The sequence below is a fragment of the Lingula anatina genome, chromosome 1 (genome assembly GCF_051362555.1).
Source record: "Lingula anatina isolate TDL-2025a chromosome 1, LinAna3.0, whole genome shotgun sequence".
Lineage (NCBI taxonomy): Eukaryota > Metazoa > Brachiopoda > Lingulata > Lingulida > Lingulidae > Lingula > Lingula anatina.
This window is the reverse complement of record NC_141767.1, coordinates 3,830,430-3,848,415: the sequence shown is the minus strand read 5'-3', so window position 1 is coordinate 3,848,415 and position 17,986 is coordinate 3,830,430. Positions and strand designations below refer to the sequence as shown.

Genomic DNA, 17,986 nt, shown 5'->3' with positions numbered 1-17,986 from the left:
AAAAATTTCCAGCTATTTGTAACTTACAGCACTGCCCAGTCAGTGTGTCCACATAGAACTCTGGTAGACATGTGCACTTCCCTGTGACACACTCTGCATTACTACCACACTGCTCACCAGGGGAACAAGATGAGCCAGGCTGGAGTTCAGCAACTTGAATAAAATTAAATACATCTTACATTTTTCATGTAACCTACAAGCACTTTCTCATTGCAATCTTTTCAAACTGAATTTCCACAAAAAATTGAGTAGGACAATTTCAAAGATTTCACTATGGAGAAAATTGCAATGTCAACTAAATGTGATGTCCACACATGGTAAAAATAATTTTCTCTATCATTACGTGTCCTCTACTCACCACAGTTGCCATTTTTGTTGAAGAATCCTGTCTTACACTGACATCGTCTGGTGTTTTGGTCACACACAGCATTGGGGTCAGCACACTGTCCACTGCCAAGGGTACACTGACCACCATTACCTGTCTTCTCAACTAAAACAGGCAAAGATTTAATGCATGCTAAATTACTGTAAGAATACCACACACAATATGTCCTTAGTTTTATCACAACATTTTTAAAAATCTGCCATTATATTTGGTTTCTAGTGTTGTGGGATATTCAACAATATAATTATCCCTTACTTTACCTTTTTTCCTGTCTCACTTCATATATCATTAAGAATGGCACCCAATATTAATCAATAATCAATGTCATATATGAGGGATTGACTTAAGTTACTCACCACATCTTCTGCCGCTGAGGTAATGAGTGCTGACACATTGACAGGTGCCATTCTGACAAATGGCATTGTCATCACTACACTGGTAGGAGGGGCCATCACAAGCTCCACCCACATCTGGTTTTTGTACTGAATATCAAATAAAATCACTATTTTAGGAGAAACCACTGAATAAATGTTCCAAAAAAAATTTGCAAGCCATTTATTTAGAACTTGAATGGGATTAAGAATATTTCAAATAACCAAACCAAAACAGAATCTGATAAGCACTTCTGACTATTCTCATTTGCAAAAGCTACATGAATTTATATGAAACAACTGCTCTTGTTTACACTGTCATGATTTAATAATGCAATACTATACCACATCTTTCATTGAGAGGAAAGAATCCTTCCTTGCATATACACTGCTGATCACACCTTGCATTACCATCAGCGCACTGGTCGTCATCTTGACACGGGGCGCCAATGCCAAACCGTGGCTCTGAACACAATGTGAATATCAATGTTAAACAATACCAGTTAGAAACTAGATTCATTGTTCCATTAAACCAGATGAACCAAAGGCACAATGGAGTGCTATATAGAAAAGCTCAATATTCTGAGAGAGAATATCTCATTAAAATAATATAACTCAAAATCCGTAAGCTTTTCTTTAAGATGACCATGCAATTGTAACTAGGTAACAACATTTTACAGGAGCATAAGCAACATTCTTAGGGGAGGAATCTAAACATGGAGAACTTTTTAGTGAGCACTCACCACATTTATTGTTGAGAAGAGCATATCCTTGCTTACAAAAACATTTGTCTCGTATGCACTCTGCGTTATCATCAGCGCAAATATCCAGAGAAGTGCAATCACCACTCGTCGGAACTTTCCGTACTTGATAAGAACAAAACAAGAAACAAAATGGTCTACATGTCTACAACTACAAGCATAAAGTTCACAAAAGGAAATTCTCACCATTACCAATTTAGTCATCTATTAACAGCAAAGAGAAGACAAAAGGTTGTGCCGAAAAAGTACCATAATCAATCCTTAAAGAAGAAACTTCATGTCACTAAGTAATGAAAAATCTATAAAATTTCTTAGTCTGCACTACCTACAAAGCTCAGTGACAAACATATGAACTAAAAGTGTCTCCAAATGACCAGATAATGTAGAAAGTTCCACAGAAACTTCCAAAACACATATCCAAAAGCTTCAGTTAATCAACCTGGTCATCTCAGATGATCACACAGTTGGACCATTTCTGATCTAAGTTAACACAATTCTATATGCCACTCTATTCTACACATGACATAAACCCTTAGGCAAAGGATACTTTTTCTAAATGTCAATTCAAAGAAAGACTATTAACCAAACGATAAATGCTAGATAAAAATTTATCACTTGGTAACATACCACATTTTCCCATGAGAGTGTGATAGAAATGGGTGTCAATGCACTGACATCTTGCAAGATGACATCTCCCAAACTCGTCCAAGCAGACATCACCCAAGTCACAGACACCACTGATGGGGATCTTGGGGGCTGAAGGATTTTAGTTCATAAAGTTATTTCTTTTTAAATCAATATTTCCCCATTTTCCAGTGGTACATCTTGTTATAAACACTTAAAGGGATAATAACTCTTCGTATGAGATCTATATTTCACAATAAAAACATTGTGAATAACTCATAGAAATATAATACATTCTGTTTTACCATAAAAACGGCAGTTATAGCTATTATTCTGATATCTGAGCTTGTCTTTAGACCACGTGATCTCCATTGATGGCTACAGTCTGTTAAAATCTCTTAAGAGATTTTAACAAAAAACCAAACTTTTTAGAAAAAAACCAGGGACTAACTTTGAATGTAAAAATGGATTCATTAACCATTGGTAAGTATGGGAAAATTGTTGTTTACTCCAGGAAAATTCATTTTTTGGCCGAAACGAAGAGTTATTATCCCTTTAAGTAAATAGTGAATCTCTATTATATTACTTGAACAGGATTGATAAATCCCGTACCTTAATTTTGTTTACTAAATTAATTTAGCAGGAGCATAAAGCTTAATGACATGTGACTCTAAGTAAATTTAAACCATGGCATACAAAATGCACCACTTACCACATTTAATGTTCTTAGCAAAGAATGTGTCAGTGCAGTGACAGCGGCCATCTTTACAGTTGGAGTTGGGGTCTGCGCACTGGTCCACAGATTCCGTACATCTCTGGTTAAGCGGAATCTTCAGAACTGGAATAAAATTCAGTCATCTTTATTGACTAAGGAAATTAATTTCCTTTACCCAACTATAATGGGCAGTCTGAAACAATAATTTTGATTAAGATAAAAAGTTTTCCTGGTAATAAAGGCATTTGAAAATTTCAACATACACGTAATGTTATACTGTGAGGACAAAAAAGTTGACAACGGGTTCAGTAGCATTAGCAAGATTGACATCTGTAAAACTGTGGACAAAATATAAAAGAGATATAACAGCAATCAGTGTTACTTGTAGCATATAACTTACCACATTTGCCATTCTTTTCATAATATTCTCCTTTGCAATAACAGGCTCCCACCAAGCAGGCAGCATTTTCATCTTTACACACATCCTGAGATGAGCAGCCATCATTGAGACCAAGTTTTGCAACTGAAAAATGAATATTACAAAAAGTCAGTCACTAACATATCATCTTATGATTTCTAACTGGCAATATAATCATTGTAAATAACAGAGAAAATAAACTTGTGACATACAGAGTTTTCATAAATAATGCTCAGCGCTTGCTGGTTTTCTTTGACTTTTTTTGTTTGATCAAAATACTCAAACTGTAACTCCAAGTATAAGTGCAACTGTAAAGAAAAGTTTGCTACTGATTGGTCAGTTAACATACCACATCGTCCACTTTTCTCGTAGTGGTCTTTGTTACATCTACACGCCCCTGCCTGACAGGTAGCTGCCACATCTGCACACTCCTCGTCAGGGGCACAGCGGTCACCCAGGGGGATGGAGGGACCTGAAGAACACATCATAGCCCAAGGAGGTAAAATTAGTTTGAATCCAAATTAGTGGATAAATTAGTAGAAAAAAATTAACAAAAAATTATCAACCATTAGTCTATAAATATCTCCAGACACAAAATGCTTGATTTGTATTCACTTTTATTAAGACTGCTTTTCCATAGTTGTTTAAAGCTAAGTGAATAATAATAATAACTAGAGGATCAGAAAGGCGATACCGCCTCCTGATATAGTACCACCAGCTGGAGCAAGCGCATTCATATGGACCTCGCCCCCGCCCCCCCCCCCCAAAAAAAAAGAGACACCACCACCAGTCTTATGCTTGACAAGCTCTATAAAATGCAATCAACAAGAATTCTCAAAATATGCAAAAAATATAACCAAAAATGGTACAATCAAAATTCAGTTCATCATAAAAAGTAGGTCAAAGGTCAATTTTAAAGTCACAGTTAATTGCCAGTATATGACTTCCTATTCAAGTTCAATAGTAACTATGGACCTATCTCTGCCAGTTTTGGAGATAAATGGAAACCAAATTTTACAAATTTCAATTCATGATGAAAAGTAGGTCAAAGGTCAATTTCAAGGTCACACTTAGATTGCCAGTATATGACTTCCTATTCAAGTGCAATAGTAACTATGGACCTATATCTGCCAGTTTTGGAGATAAAGGGAACAAAAATTTGCAAAGTTCAGTTCATGGTGAAAAGTAGGTCAAAGGCCACTTTTAAGGTCACAGGAAATTGCCTCTAGTGACTTTCTATTCAAATTCAATAGTAACTATGGACCTGCCAGTATATGACTTCCTATTCAAGTTCAATAGTAACTATGGACCTATCTCTGCCAGTTTTGGTGATAAAAGGGAACAAAAATTTGCAAAGTTCAGTTCATGGTGAAAAGTAGGTTATAGGTCTATTTTAAGGTCACATTAAATTGCCTCTAATGACTTTCTATTCAAATTCAATAGTAACTATGGGCGTATCTTTGCCAGTTTTGAAAGTATAAGCATTAAAAAAGTTGCAAAGTTCAGTTTAAGGTGTAAAGTAGGTCAAAAGTCAATTTCAAGATCAGAGTAAGATTACCAGTATATAACTTCCTATTCAACTTCAATAGTAACTATGGACCTATCTCTGCCAGGTATGGAGTTAAAAGGGAAATAAATTAGCAGAGTTCAGTTCATGGTAAAAAGTAGGTCAAAGGTCAATTTCAAGGTCACACTTAGATTGCCAGTATATGACTTCCTATTCAACTTTAATAGTAACTATTGACCTATATCTGCCAGTTTTGGATAAAAGGGAACAAAAATTTGCAAAGTTTAGTTCATGGTGAAAAGTAGGTCAAAGGTCAATTTCAAGGTCACAGTAAATTGCCTCTAATGACTTTCTATTCAAATTCAATAGCAACTATGGGTGTATCTCTGCCAGTTTTGGAGATAAAAGAGAACCAAAATTTGCAAAGTTCAATTCATGATGAAAAGTAGGTCAAAGGTCAATTTCAAGGTCACGCTCAGATTGCCAGTATATGACTTCCTATTCAACTTTAATAGTAACTATTGACGTATCTCTGCCAGTTTTGGAGATATAAGGGACTATATGTTACAATTCTGAGTTACAATAATGTGCCACCACAATGTACTTTTTAATACAGCATAACACGAAAACCATATAAAATACAAAAAAACAGAGACCACACCCAATGTTGGGCTTTACATGCTCTACAAAATGCAAAAAAGAACGGGTGTCTAGCATTAACGGTTTCTGAATTAGAGACGAATTAGAGTTTTTAGTTTCCGTATCTTATGGCTGCTACTCCCGTGAAAATGCACTGATTGACCCCAAATTCATGGAGATGAAAGATGACCCAAAGGGTAACACTTTCCAATAATATTATTGGTTAAGTCTGTGTAGTGTCTGAATAACAGCGCAAATAATTTTTTTTTCGTAAAAAATTTGTTTTTTTGGAAAATTTTGGCCCCTTTGACCTTGGAATAAAGGTCAAAGGTCAAATCCAAGGGCATATTTGTAATCTACACATATGACTTTTGGGAAGACGTCTGTAGAAATTTTTCCCATAATTCCTTCCATAGGGTAGATAATTGGCATTGAATTTTCAAAAATTTTGACAAGGGTGCATTTCAACGAGCGTCACGCCCAGGTCAATGCACCGACTGAGACAAAAAAAACCTGGGGGTTCAAGTTGAGGTTATATGTGACCTAAATCCAAGAGATGGGGACAGGGGTCCTTGTGGTCTAGGAGGAGAAGCGGTAACGGTGACTTGTATCCGGCGCCAGTACGCGGAGCCGGCGGAGCTCACGGAGCTCACGGAGCCGGCGGAGCCGGACGAGACGGGTCGGGACTAAAACCATGAGTACCGCCAGCGTACACGCTGGTGGTACTAATAAAATCTATTGCTTTTTTTTCAAATAAAGACACTATTTTTATTTTTAGTGTAATTTCACTACTTTAAAGGGATGAAGCAAACCTTTGGGGCAGGCAATCATAGGCCTTTCTACTTACTGAGATTTTAGACTTAAAACCAACGTTACAATAAATGATATAATAATTAATATAAAGCATATAATACTATGTTTGGTAATTTATCCAGATGTATTTCACAAAAAAAAAGAACTTTTTTAAAATCTAAACTGGATATATGCAATGTATTGTATTGAAAATAGTTCACCTTTATTTTCAATCAGTAGACAATGCACCATCATCAACTAGACCAATATTGTGCAGTATTAGACTTAAAAAACTTCAGTTATCATAATGTTAAGCACAGATACTTACGGCACATGCCAGCTTTGGGGAAGTATCCCTGGATACACCGACATATCCCAGACTGACAGCGTCCAAATTGGTCCACACACTGGTCCAAGGCACTCTGACACCGGGAACCCAGGGCTATCTTATAGTCTGCAAGGAGTTACACAGGTTATCAGTGAAATGTGGGTAAATTTCATTTTTAAATTCAATTCATACATGTATCTTTATACATTTATAAAACTGATCAAAATAGTATATCAAAAACTAAAGGTATATGTTATTTTTTATATATCTGGTAAAAATTGTACCTTTTTTCCTTAACCATTAACATGATTATATTAAGTGCATAAAAATTTGGAAACGAAAGTTAATTGAACATTTCCCAATAAAATATACATATTATTTAATATTACTCTATTAAGGAAGTATTTCCAATAAACATGGTAATACATAAACATTTGATCTCATTGAGGATTTTTTGACACAATAAAAACTCACCGCAGCTTCCATATTTCTCATAAAAATCTGGTTTACACCTGCAGCGCCCTCCTCTGCACTCGGCGTTGGTACTGTTACATATGTCTGGGACTGCACACAGACCATTCAGGGGAATGTGGGGGACTAAGACAAAGTAGAAATGCGAGTTTTTAAATTATCTACGTCAATTTCTTAACCATTCACTTCTACACATCTCTGACTTCAGCTGTGCTTATAGGGGTAAAACAGCATGTATGATTCCAATTGTAAAGGTACATTTGCTTGTACAAGTAGTTAGGCTGGTGAAAATAATGAAGATATAGATAATTACAGCAATAAACTTTTTAACTGATCCACCATTCACCCCTTTATTCAGGTAGGACAACTGCGCAGGTAATAAGTCTACCTGTTAGTGGTGGTTACCAACTAAAGGCTGGAGATACCTGTTAAACTGTCACTAGTGTCCTTGACACCTTTCTACTGGGTAAAAGGCAGCTATATGAATTATCTGATTTAAGTGAACAATAGGAAATAGGAGAGAGACATAGCTGTGAGTGTAATCAGCTTTACACTGTGACAAAATTAAGAAAGACAAAGTCAACTCCTCCTATATTATTGACAAAACAGAGAAAACCAGACAATGCCATCACCAGCTTGCACTTATCTTGGACCTAAATAGGAAAGTTCTCTTATTATGTCCATGCACTTATGTACTATTTTCTAGTACATCTCTACCACTTACTACTGCAATGACTCAGATTTGAAATGTTTTTACACATATAAAATGGGTCATTAAATCTAGATCAGCATGCCAGCTGATATGAAAAAATCTTTGGGATCAATCCAGGTGACAAGTAAAACCTAGCGAATTGGAGTGACTACAAAGTGACTACAAAGTGACTACAAACATATTATACAAGACAATATATTACAGGTGGACACAGACAAAGACAAGGCAGAAATATGGTTGAAAAAAAAAAAAAAAAAAAAAAAAAAACAGAAAATCAGGCTACTCTAGAAGCAGGAGGTACATGTACATTAAGAACTTACACTGTGTAATTGTCATATTTCTGCCCTGGGTTTACGACTATTCCAACTTTGAAAACACACATTAATTCAATATAAATGCTGCACCTACAGTAGCATAGTAACATCTGTGCCATTAAAAAACCTGATCTTGTATCCTGAGGGATGGTAATAGCATGGCGCTGAGTTCAATTTTTTAATGAGCAGTTCCCTAGCCCAAGGTAACATATTTAAAATTGAATTCAAAATTTCTAGAAGTGATATCCTAATGTGTAAGTCTTGCTATACTGCTGCAATGTTTAAAAAATACCCATAGGGAACAGTATATTGACATTAACACAACTTGTACCTCTTTGGAAATTTTTGAAGCCAGTATGCATACATGTACCTTCCATCTTTTTTTTTTTTATCTTTATTTACATGGTGCATAGATCTCTACTGAAAGGGAAACTATACTGCTTCTTGGCACCTAGCTCTTTAGCACAAATAAGATATACTGCATCTAATGTAGTGGTAATGAAATTACAAAAACAGTATTAAAATTTAAAAAAATAAAAATAAAGAACCATAAAATATGAAGTGAAAAATGTGTTATGAAAACAAACTTAATTTGTCCTGATTACCATTTACAAAAAAGTTAACCTGGTCAATAAAAATTTAAAAAGAGATTTTTAAATATTGCTCACCACAAACTGGATTTCCGTTGATGATTTTAGCAAAGTACCCTTTGACACACCTGCACTGTAGGAAGTCAGGGTCACAGTGAGCATTGTTGTCTTTACAGCGGTCCAGATTCAGCTCACAGGGCTGGTTCAAACTAATTCTAGAACCTGCAGTTAGAGACCAGAAAACATTGCAAAGGAACAAAGAAAAAGTCTTGTTTTTAACTTTCAGTTTAAGGACAGGGTTTAAGCCTACTCCAACACAAAATAAACTGAAGTGTAGAAGTCCATTTAAATAAAATACCGTACCAATTATGCGAAAAAAAAAAGTTATTATTATAGATCTACTGGCACCTCATTCATTTTAACAGCTATTATTTTATATGATTATCACACAAATATAAACAAAACATACCATACACTGCTACTGTAGTGGATATACTACCACTTACGTATTCTGTCCAGACACTGGTATTCTAAATGTAGGTAGTTGGTTAAAATTTCCACATCATCAGTTTCTATCTGAGGGCACTTGCTTGCTTTAATAGGATAGTAAGGGACAGGTCGGAATCTTGGGGAACACTCAGTTTTCCCCTGGCAAAGGTTGATAAACACATCTCCACGTATAGTGCAGTCTATTGTTGGGTGGGGTTGGCAGCGTTCTACACCCTCAGGATTACGCCCATAGCTTTCTAGAATTATGTTGATCTTCTTTCCTCCTGTACATGGAGGGATGACCAGTCTTGTATTGAGACACAAGTTCAACTGAATTACTGAAAGAGAAAATTCAATTGTAATTACAATTTCATGGTGATAAACTACAAATGAAAATACACTGGAATGATATCTAACCCCCTCACCTTCCCTCCTCCAAGGAAAAAAAATTACCGTTTATCACTCCATCATAACCCTATTGTTGCCTATTGCAAATATGTGGAGTTTGAAGTTTGATAAATGATGCTGTACATCACTTGCACTTGAATTTTAATCAAGATTAACATCTGATTTTTTAAAAAAAGTTCTTTCCGTCTAGTCTTAGTTGTTCAGCATATTTTCTGTTCTCTGAGATATGATTAACTATTTAATCTTGAGATGGAAAGCTGATCGAGTGGCTTTTGTTCATAGTCGAAGCCATCGATAAATATACACAAAATTAACTAGACACTAGTGGTTCACTGTCTTGCCATTCACTCCTGCAAGCTGTTTATATCCCCTAAATTCTGCAACATCCTTACAGCCTTTTCCTCTACCGGTAGTTTTTAAAAGCGGAAGTTGAAAAAATAGGTAAACTTATGCGCAATCTCAACTACTGCATTGTATGACGGCGGTAAATTTGTTTGGAATGAGTACACGTGGTAGCACTCAAACCTGCGTAATTATATTACGCATTTTTGATATGACCTAAAAGCATACAATATCGATCATTCTACAATGCATTTCGTCTAATGGTCAATTAACTATATAATTATTCATACCTGTTTGGAATGACAATTGCCAGAGAGGGAGATTTTCTCGAGCGCCATACTTCAACCATCTCGACACACACACACACACACACACACACACACACACACACACACACAAAAAAAAAAGAAAAAGACAAAAAAGGGGGGAGAAAAAAACAAAAAAAATTTAGATCTTTTTTTTTTTTAAATCAAAATAAGCTGTTTTTTTTTCAGTGCTTTGAAAAGAAATGCCTCATTTCATAAGAAATGTAAAAGCAGTTTGCTATGATCAAATATATTGACTACATTAGATAATAAAGAATAATCAAATCGGCAAGTAATTTTAATTGAAGTAAAAGTTAGTATATGAAACGACACGCTTTGATATTTATCTTAGTTATACTATTTGAAACTATCACTCATTCTGAATATATAGGTCCATTTGAAGAAAAAAAAAGTGAAAAATGAAGTTAAAGATATATTCGTTAATTCTACTTTTTCTAAATCTCTAGTGACAAAAATTGATAAATTTAGTTTTTGTGTAAATCGTGAAAAAAATAATTAATTCGTGCCTTGCTAGAATGGAGAAATTTTCTTATTTTGTAACAAACATGGTAAATTTAATTTATCTAGGTACAATATCAAAAGAAATTTGATCGACAATATACAACCAATTAAGCAAATTTGTCGCAGTAGTAAAATAAATAGCTAACGTTTCACTTGGGACTATGAAATGGTTGCTTGCTCTTTACCTTCAAATTAATTTTTTTAAAGTGATATTGCCAGTTTCTTCGCCTATTTTTGGGTTTTAAATTGCTTTTTTATTTATGTGATTATCAATAAAAAAAAACGGGCAACTTTGCTAAGATGTACATTATTCACACCTTACACGTACTTTTACTGTCGCGGTCCATTGTAGTTAGGCCTACAGGAGGCCATCCTGTAATAAACCGTCATATATCTATCATGATACAATATCTATTTGCTTTTGCAAATTTTGTACATAAAACGCAAATGATTAGTGTTAAATATAAGTCTTTTCTATTCACTTGTGAATTATTATTTTCAGTATATAGGTACCGTACTTTCGAGGCAAACAGAAAAGTAAAAATGAAGTTAAGGATATTTTCCCGAATTCTTCTTTTCATATATCTCTGGTGACAGAAACTAATAAATCTGGCCTTTTTTAACTAAATAATTGACATTTTAAACGGGTTTTACACGATTTAGTTGTTAAGCTATTTCAAATAGTACAAAGGTGCAAAGCTCAATGTTAAAAGTTTTCAAAATAAAATTGGAAATACTCCAAACTAGCATAAATACGCCCATATAGTTACTATTGAACTAGCATAGCAAACCAAATATTGGCAATGTTAAAGTGACCTTGAATTTGACCTTTGACCTACTTTTCAATCGTGAACTGAATTTTGCAAATTTTTTAGCCCTTGTATCTGCAAAGCAGCAGAGATACACTACTACTGAATTTGAATAGCACATAATATAGTCGGAATATTAATATGACCTTGAAATTGACCTTCGACCTGTTTTTTTTTTTTTTTTTTTTTTTTGCCATGAACTGTACTGTTAAATTATCTAGCCCTACTATCTCTAGCACTAGTAGAGATGCACATGTTTGATACCTGTATTGTGTAGCTTACAGTTATCACACCGTTTATTAAATCTACATACTATGGGTATCTATTTATAAAAAACAATTATAAAAGGGATATACATGTACGGTGAGGTATCAATATGTTGCCATGTGCTTCCCTAGTAGATCGAAGGGCATGAGGGCATCAAAAACATGCAAGAACCTGTTTTGACGGTTTAAAGAGTGGTTTTCAAAAAGCAAATCATGTTCGGTTAATATTCAAATTTTTAAGTCCTTACTCTAATCAGCATACGTTGTCATTATGATTTTTTTCTTTACATGGTCTACTAGAGAATTGGCCGTATGCTTTACACAGACGTTTTGGTGTTCACTGTCTGACAGGCACTTGCCCAATAAGCCCTAGGTTAGTTCTCAGTTCAGCAACAACATATATGTCTATATTGCCTGCAGCAGTTGTAAGTTTGGGCAATGAAAATATATTTAATAGGAGTGTGCTGGCATTGTAGTACCATGGTACGCAAAGATATTGAAAACAGAATCTGCTTGGTTTGTCAATGCATATTCTATGCGTCCTGCCATGACGCAATCATTGCTAACATAAATTAGCTGAGAATAACGCACTTGGCAACGTTTTTAATCCGGAAGAAGAAATTTTGTTTTCCTCTGTTATTTGTTTTTCTTGTGTTATTGAATGTGTGATAAGGTAATAAATAGATATAAACAGAAACAGAAAATAAAAATGGTCACATGGCGAGCTTGAGAATTTTACCTTCAATTCTGCATGGTGTTCCTCGATTCAAACATGTTTGCTTTCTGAATTCATTTAAACGAAAAGAAGGGAACTTTTTTTGTCAAAATTAATTTTGAAGTAATTGATTATCTTTGGCAATGTGCGCTTTAAATTGGGCATACACTGTTTACATAAGAACTGGTTATATGCGCACTAAATGTTAAAAGAAAAAAGATGCCCGAAAAGTCACAAAAGCTTAAAATCACATCAGCTGACAAAGGGATTCCAAAGTTGATCTTTTAAATACGCTTTATATTAATTTACTTATCTTCTTTTAAAATTGGTAATGGTTTACAAGGGCAAAAATTGAAAAGACAATAATAGTTGTTTGTAACAGACTAAAGTTCACCGTACAGCAATGTTTTTCTTACCTTCTTGAGATTGCGATATCTCCAGAATACATCCTAGGATCACCAGGAGGCACAGGATCCCTTTATCTTTGAAGTTAGATCCCATCGTAAGTTCCACAGCACATTGAAGCACAAATAAATGTATAAGTGTTCCTTTATAAAATCACAGCTACACGCCTCACTGTCAGATCTGTGTTGCCGAACCTGCGGACACTCGATCTGAAAAAGAGGGGAGTTTTCCCCCAAGAAGTTACCACTCTTTCTGCTTAATTTCTTACAGCTAGGAACTATTTCTTGTTCTGCAGCAGGGATCCACCCTATTTACCAGGTGTCATCACCGATTAAGAATTTGTCAGGTAAGGTGCGTCTTCTCACCTGCCTGGTTGTCTGACCTGTGACAGAGTGGCACGAGTGATGTAAAGGTTTTGCCAAACTGGCCGCGTGCTGACAGCCAACCACGAGAACTTCCACGTGCGCACACCCTACCGTGACGTGTAATTCATAACCTTTGATAAGCACGACACTTCAAGCAATTAACTTCGCCGCACTTTTTAGAAAAAAGACATAGACTACAAGTCGAAGTTTGCTGAAGACTAGAGGCAAAAGTTTCCTGTGGTTCTCGTTGGGTGTAGGTCGTAATTTGTATGCGACACAGACGGCCGCAATGTTTTTGATCATATTAATTATTCTGTGCAATATTTCCCTTCGAGCTAAAAGGTTGTTAATTTCATACACAGCTTCGCCTTCACTTGCTCAGCATGTAGATTTTCTTAATATTATTTGTTTGATTTGGTGTAGATTTACAATGTTTGGTAGATCAGATTTTTAAATCTTGATTTAAGAATTTATAAAGTTAAAAAAAGTGATTAAAGGCTTACAAACGACTTTTTGGAGTTTAATTTTTTTATTTTCACCGCCCCGACAGTGCTGCACCAATCTCTTTCTCCAAGACGAGACTCAGCATCAGAAACTTAAGATCTAAAAAACGGGTTTACAAATATAATGTTGTCGACGGTTTGGGGTGTGGTACACCGTGGAGACTGCGGTAAAGGTGTTGAAAGTTTCAGATATTTAATTTTATTACGTAGGCATAATAAAATTTAAATTTTACGCGTAAACCCGCCCATTTGAAACAGAAACGTTTCATAGTTGAAAGTAATAAGAAAAAAATCATGATTACGCGCTGTCTACTCGAGTAAGTCCTGGGGAAGGGAAAGAAACTGGTTTTGTTGTCGTTTTACACATATAATTGTTTTGCCAGTGAGTAGATACCACTTAGCAAATCATTGATCCCAAATTTATTAACATGAAGCAAAAGACAATAATGTAATGTATCTCTAAATTGGAAAACTTCAGTGGATCAATTAATTGCTTACAAAGAGGCATTTGTAGTTTTCCCCGGGTCTCTCCTCGGATGAAGCACAAAGTAATAATTCATATAACGCATTTTTATTCACAATTTTGTTAAACTAACTCCAATGCAGATATTACTGGATTTAAGGAAATATAAATTCACTGTTCAGGAAAAAATTAGCTACCAAAAAAGAAAATGACACAATTGCCCTTTGTATCGCGTCTGATCGTCATCAGACTAAAATAGAACGCCAAGAAAGATTCTCACCATCCAGATATTGCGAATGTAGAGCCCTAACTCATATCGCAAAGCAAGTGCATGTAAACTATATAAAATTCACATTTCTAATAATTCAAATATCTAATTATAGAGCAGCAAACCACATGGCTATAGGCTTGAACTGTTTACCAACCAGGGAGGAAGAAGACGCTTCTGGCAGTGACCAAACTTGTTTTTGGATATTTTGTAATGCAGATTAAAATAACTGGAGGATTTTAATACACTTGGTTTGTTAATATTAATCACGTGCATATTTCACAGGTTACATGAAGATAATATCAAGAGTAAGGAATGACATTTAGCAACTCGGGTCTCATTAATACACAAGTCAAAGTCGCTGTTTTCTCGTTCCTAGGGTTCATATGGCTATCAATATCTTACGTATGTTAATAAAATATCACATTTGTTAATTAAATGTTTTGAATATCATGTATAATAAGTTTATTGTTTTCAACCATAAGATCAATTTTACATGACCTTAAAAAATTTTAAAAATCATAATAACAAGAGATGACTTGAAATACAAAAACAACAAAAAAAAAATCTTCCGACATGAAAGTTTTTTAAACATCTGATATTACAAACGTGCTACACCTCGTCAATACTAAATCCACATCAAAGTGGCACCCATCATGAATATCATGTATAATAATATAACCACTGGACTTCATTTAGCCAGCGGGGAAAGCATAGCCATGTTAAGGCCGCCATCTCAGACTGGAGTCTTCACAGTTGCCCCCCAGCCATTCTACGGCCCCAGGAATATCAACTGGGAGGTCAAGTGATTATACAAGATCTATCACCTTCCTCACTACAAACAGGTATCTATTTCTATTCTTTGTTGCTTATTCTTAAAAATCATACTACAATTGATATAACGCTTTGATCAATACAATAAATATGTGAGTGCTACATAAATAACTAGAAAAGCACTCTGCGTAACCTCTGCCAATACATATAATTAAGTCATAGTTAATTAATAAATTAATGGATCATCACCAAAGTCTTTTCATTTCTGCCTTTGTCCATTTTTGACTTAACCTGAAAATTTTATTAAATTGGTCCATTTATGATCTATTTTAAAAAATTAATTATTAAGTAATTTATTTGTTAATAAATGTATCAACACCAAAATCTAATCATTACTTTCTTGAGCCATTTGTGAACAATTTACTCAAAAATCTATCGATTGCCACAGAAAAAGGTTATGAAAACATTACCTCCACGTTGTTGGAGGTAGTTATGACTAAAATGCAAAGACAGGACTCTATTGCTGCAGCGTAAAAGAGAGTCGCTGTAGGACACTACTTGGTCATACAAGGTCACATAGGTTAAAATGATGGAATCTTAATCAAATCTGGCATAATGACAAGCGTTTTGTAAGTAAATGGAATAACAACATACAGTCATGAATTAACTCTTTTTCTCTGAGCATTTAAAATATTTATTGTCACCGCACTTGACTCTAATTAAAAAGAAGGGTGGGTAAGGTAACATTAACCCTTTCACATACTTGCTAACAAGTAAAGAGGACAACTTAGTGAAAATGGAAATAGTTTGATAATTTATGTCAAAACTGAAAATCTTAACCTTAAAGCAAGTGAAGAAACAACCTTTTGGTTGTGTAAATCTTTAATCAACCCCAGATGTAATAGAAACATATGTAGGATATGTTAACAAATGACTCGTTTCATGACTGTTACATGTCAATCACCTATGGGCAGAACTGTTAAAATATTAAAGTACAGTTCAGTCACCTATAGGCATAACGGTGATCTCTCCATATGCACTTGGCCGATGACCAAGAACATTCACCATGGGTGTTGATGAGCTCATGGTCAGTTTTGGTTTGTCCATCTCGGGTGAGTTGGGAGCTGACTGGGCTTGGTCCTGACTCATGGACTCGAAGCGCTGCTGTTTCTGCAGGAAGGAGAGTCTGCGGGCCAAACTCAAAACAGTGCCACGCCTTTCCTGTGGAGGAGGAGGAGGGGGGCGGGGAAACGTGGAGTTCATCTTTAACTGTTTAGGCTTGACAGGTGGAGGCTGGGGGATGCTGTCCTTCTTAAGTGGCTTTGGGGTGGAATTATCCTGATGTTTGGGGTCATCTTGGTATCTAGGGTGGCCCCCCTCTCCTATGGCTGGCTGATATCCACTGTCTGAGCTCTCAAAGACACTGCTCCCCATGCTGGGGATGTCCTGCCCATTGAGGTCCAGAATCTGAGGGAGATCCGTAAGGTGGATGTTCTCAGACGTTGCAAAGCTTGTGTTGCGGCTTTGGGGTATGTAAGGATAGGACTGGTGACGTTGGTAGGCAAAGTCTGACATCTCGTGGTCTTTGTAGTGCTTTGTCAGTTGACGCCTACAACAAAATACATTTTGTATGAGGAGTTCCATTCTCCTGCTTTTAAAATAATATAAAATAACTGCAAATTCTTTAATAACACAAACAGTTTTAGTTTATCTGACAGAAATGTAAAAAAAATATTGGTAAGAATATCAATTGGTTATTGTTATAACTGTACAAGAGTATATACCATTTAACAATTTTTGTGAAATAAAAGACGCATAAAATCCCTACCTTTGATACCACCGATATAATAACAGCAAAGCAACACATAACAACAGCAGTATTATCAACATGGCAATAACAAACAATGCTACCCCTGAAAAATAAATTAAGAAAAACATTTGAAAATTGCTGTTATATGGAGTTCAAGTTTATCATTTATAAAACTCATCACATGGATGGGAAAACTGTGTTAATGTTAACATTGAATGTTTTGAAGGTATCTAAATCAAAACTTTTCTTCAATGCCTACAAATATCAGAGCAAATATCACTTACACACAGGGTTGTCTGTCCAAGGTGGTTCCTCCACCAACAAACTGGGCCTCGCATCAACTGTAATCACAAGAAAAACTCGGGAAATTATAAAAAATAAAGAATAAATAATCCCAATAAAATTTCAAGGCAAACATTTTTCTGAAATCAAATATCAAAGTGAGAACTCTGAATACAATATTATTGTAAAATACAACATATCACCAGTAATAACTGTAATTATTATAAGATAAAAATAATTCAGACATTACAAAACACCCAATAAAAATCAATAAAAATTTGAAACATAAAATATCAAAATGTGAAGTATGAATGCAACTGTAACACACAACATACCACAAGTGGTGTCTTCCTGTATATACCCAGTGTCACATGTGCACACGCCACTGATACAGGTGGCTCTCTGGATACACAGGTCTGTGGGGGTACAGGCTGCCCCTGGGGGGAGGCTGGGAACTGGGGGAGGGGGAAACAAATACAATGGTTTGAGATAAAACAACGAATTTCATTATCTGTGCTGTGCGATCAATGTAATCAAACAGCTACACTCAGAGTAATTTGAATGTGTCAAAATGTTTAGTTGGCTGTCATGGTAAAGCCCCACATGGAAGCACAAGGGATGTCAACTGTCTAT

General features: G+C 35.4%; 2 protein-coding genes across 3 annotated transcripts in view; both read right to left on the bottom strand.

The window, feature by feature from the left end:
* Nucleotides 1–13,301, bottom strand: part of LOC106175736 (uncharacterized) — a 51,509-nt gene extending 38,208 nt beyond the window's left edge. The window contains exons 1-14 of one of the 2 annotated variants that reach the window (XM_087011431.1): nucleotides 12,900–13,301; nucleotides 9,134–9,454; nucleotides 8,706–8,849; nucleotides 7,015–7,137; nucleotides 6,541–6,666; nucleotides 3,624–3,746; nucleotides 3,257–3,379; nucleotides 2,854–2,979; nucleotides 2,145–2,273; nucleotides 1,500–1,622; nucleotides 1,102–1,221; nucleotides 742–867; nucleotides 359–490; nucleotides 28–153 (exon numbers count right to left, since the gene is read on the bottom strand). In XM_087011431.1, coding sequence (XP_086867557.1) covers nucleotides 28–153; nucleotides 359–490; nucleotides 742–867; nucleotides 1,102–1,221; nucleotides 1,500–1,622; nucleotides 2,145–2,273; nucleotides 2,854–2,979; nucleotides 3,257–3,379; nucleotides 3,624–3,746; nucleotides 6,541–6,666; nucleotides 7,015–7,137; nucleotides 8,706–8,849; nucleotides 9,134–9,454; nucleotides 12,900–12,984 — 1,927 coding nt within the window. In that variant the 5' untranslated portion in view covers nucleotides 12,985–13,301. The remainder of the gene's footprint in view (nucleotides 1–27; nucleotides 154–358; nucleotides 491–741; nucleotides 868–1,101; nucleotides 1,222–1,499; nucleotides 1,623–2,144; nucleotides 2,274–2,853; nucleotides 2,980–3,256; nucleotides 3,380–3,623; nucleotides 3,747–6,540; nucleotides 6,667–7,014; nucleotides 7,138–8,705; nucleotides 8,850–9,133; nucleotides 9,455–12,899) is intronic. The other variant, XM_087011424.1, reaches the window with a different exon arrangement.
* Nucleotides 13,302–14,317: 1,016 nt separating this feature from the next.
* LOC106172095 (uncharacterized) overlaps nucleotides 14,318–17,986 on the bottom strand; it is a 51,777-nt gene continuing 48,108 nt past the window's right edge. Inside the window, exons 73-76 of the mRNA XM_086999199.1 lie at nucleotides 17,689–17,808; nucleotides 17,356–17,412; nucleotides 17,090–17,174; nucleotides 14,318–16,870 (exon numbers count right to left, since the gene is read on the bottom strand). Coding sequence (XP_086855325.1) covers nucleotides 16,261–16,870; nucleotides 17,090–17,174; nucleotides 17,356–17,412; nucleotides 17,689–17,808 — 872 coding nt within the window. The 3' untranslated portion in view covers nucleotides 14,318–16,260. The remainder of the gene's footprint in view (nucleotides 16,871–17,089; nucleotides 17,175–17,355; nucleotides 17,413–17,688; nucleotides 17,809–17,986) is intronic.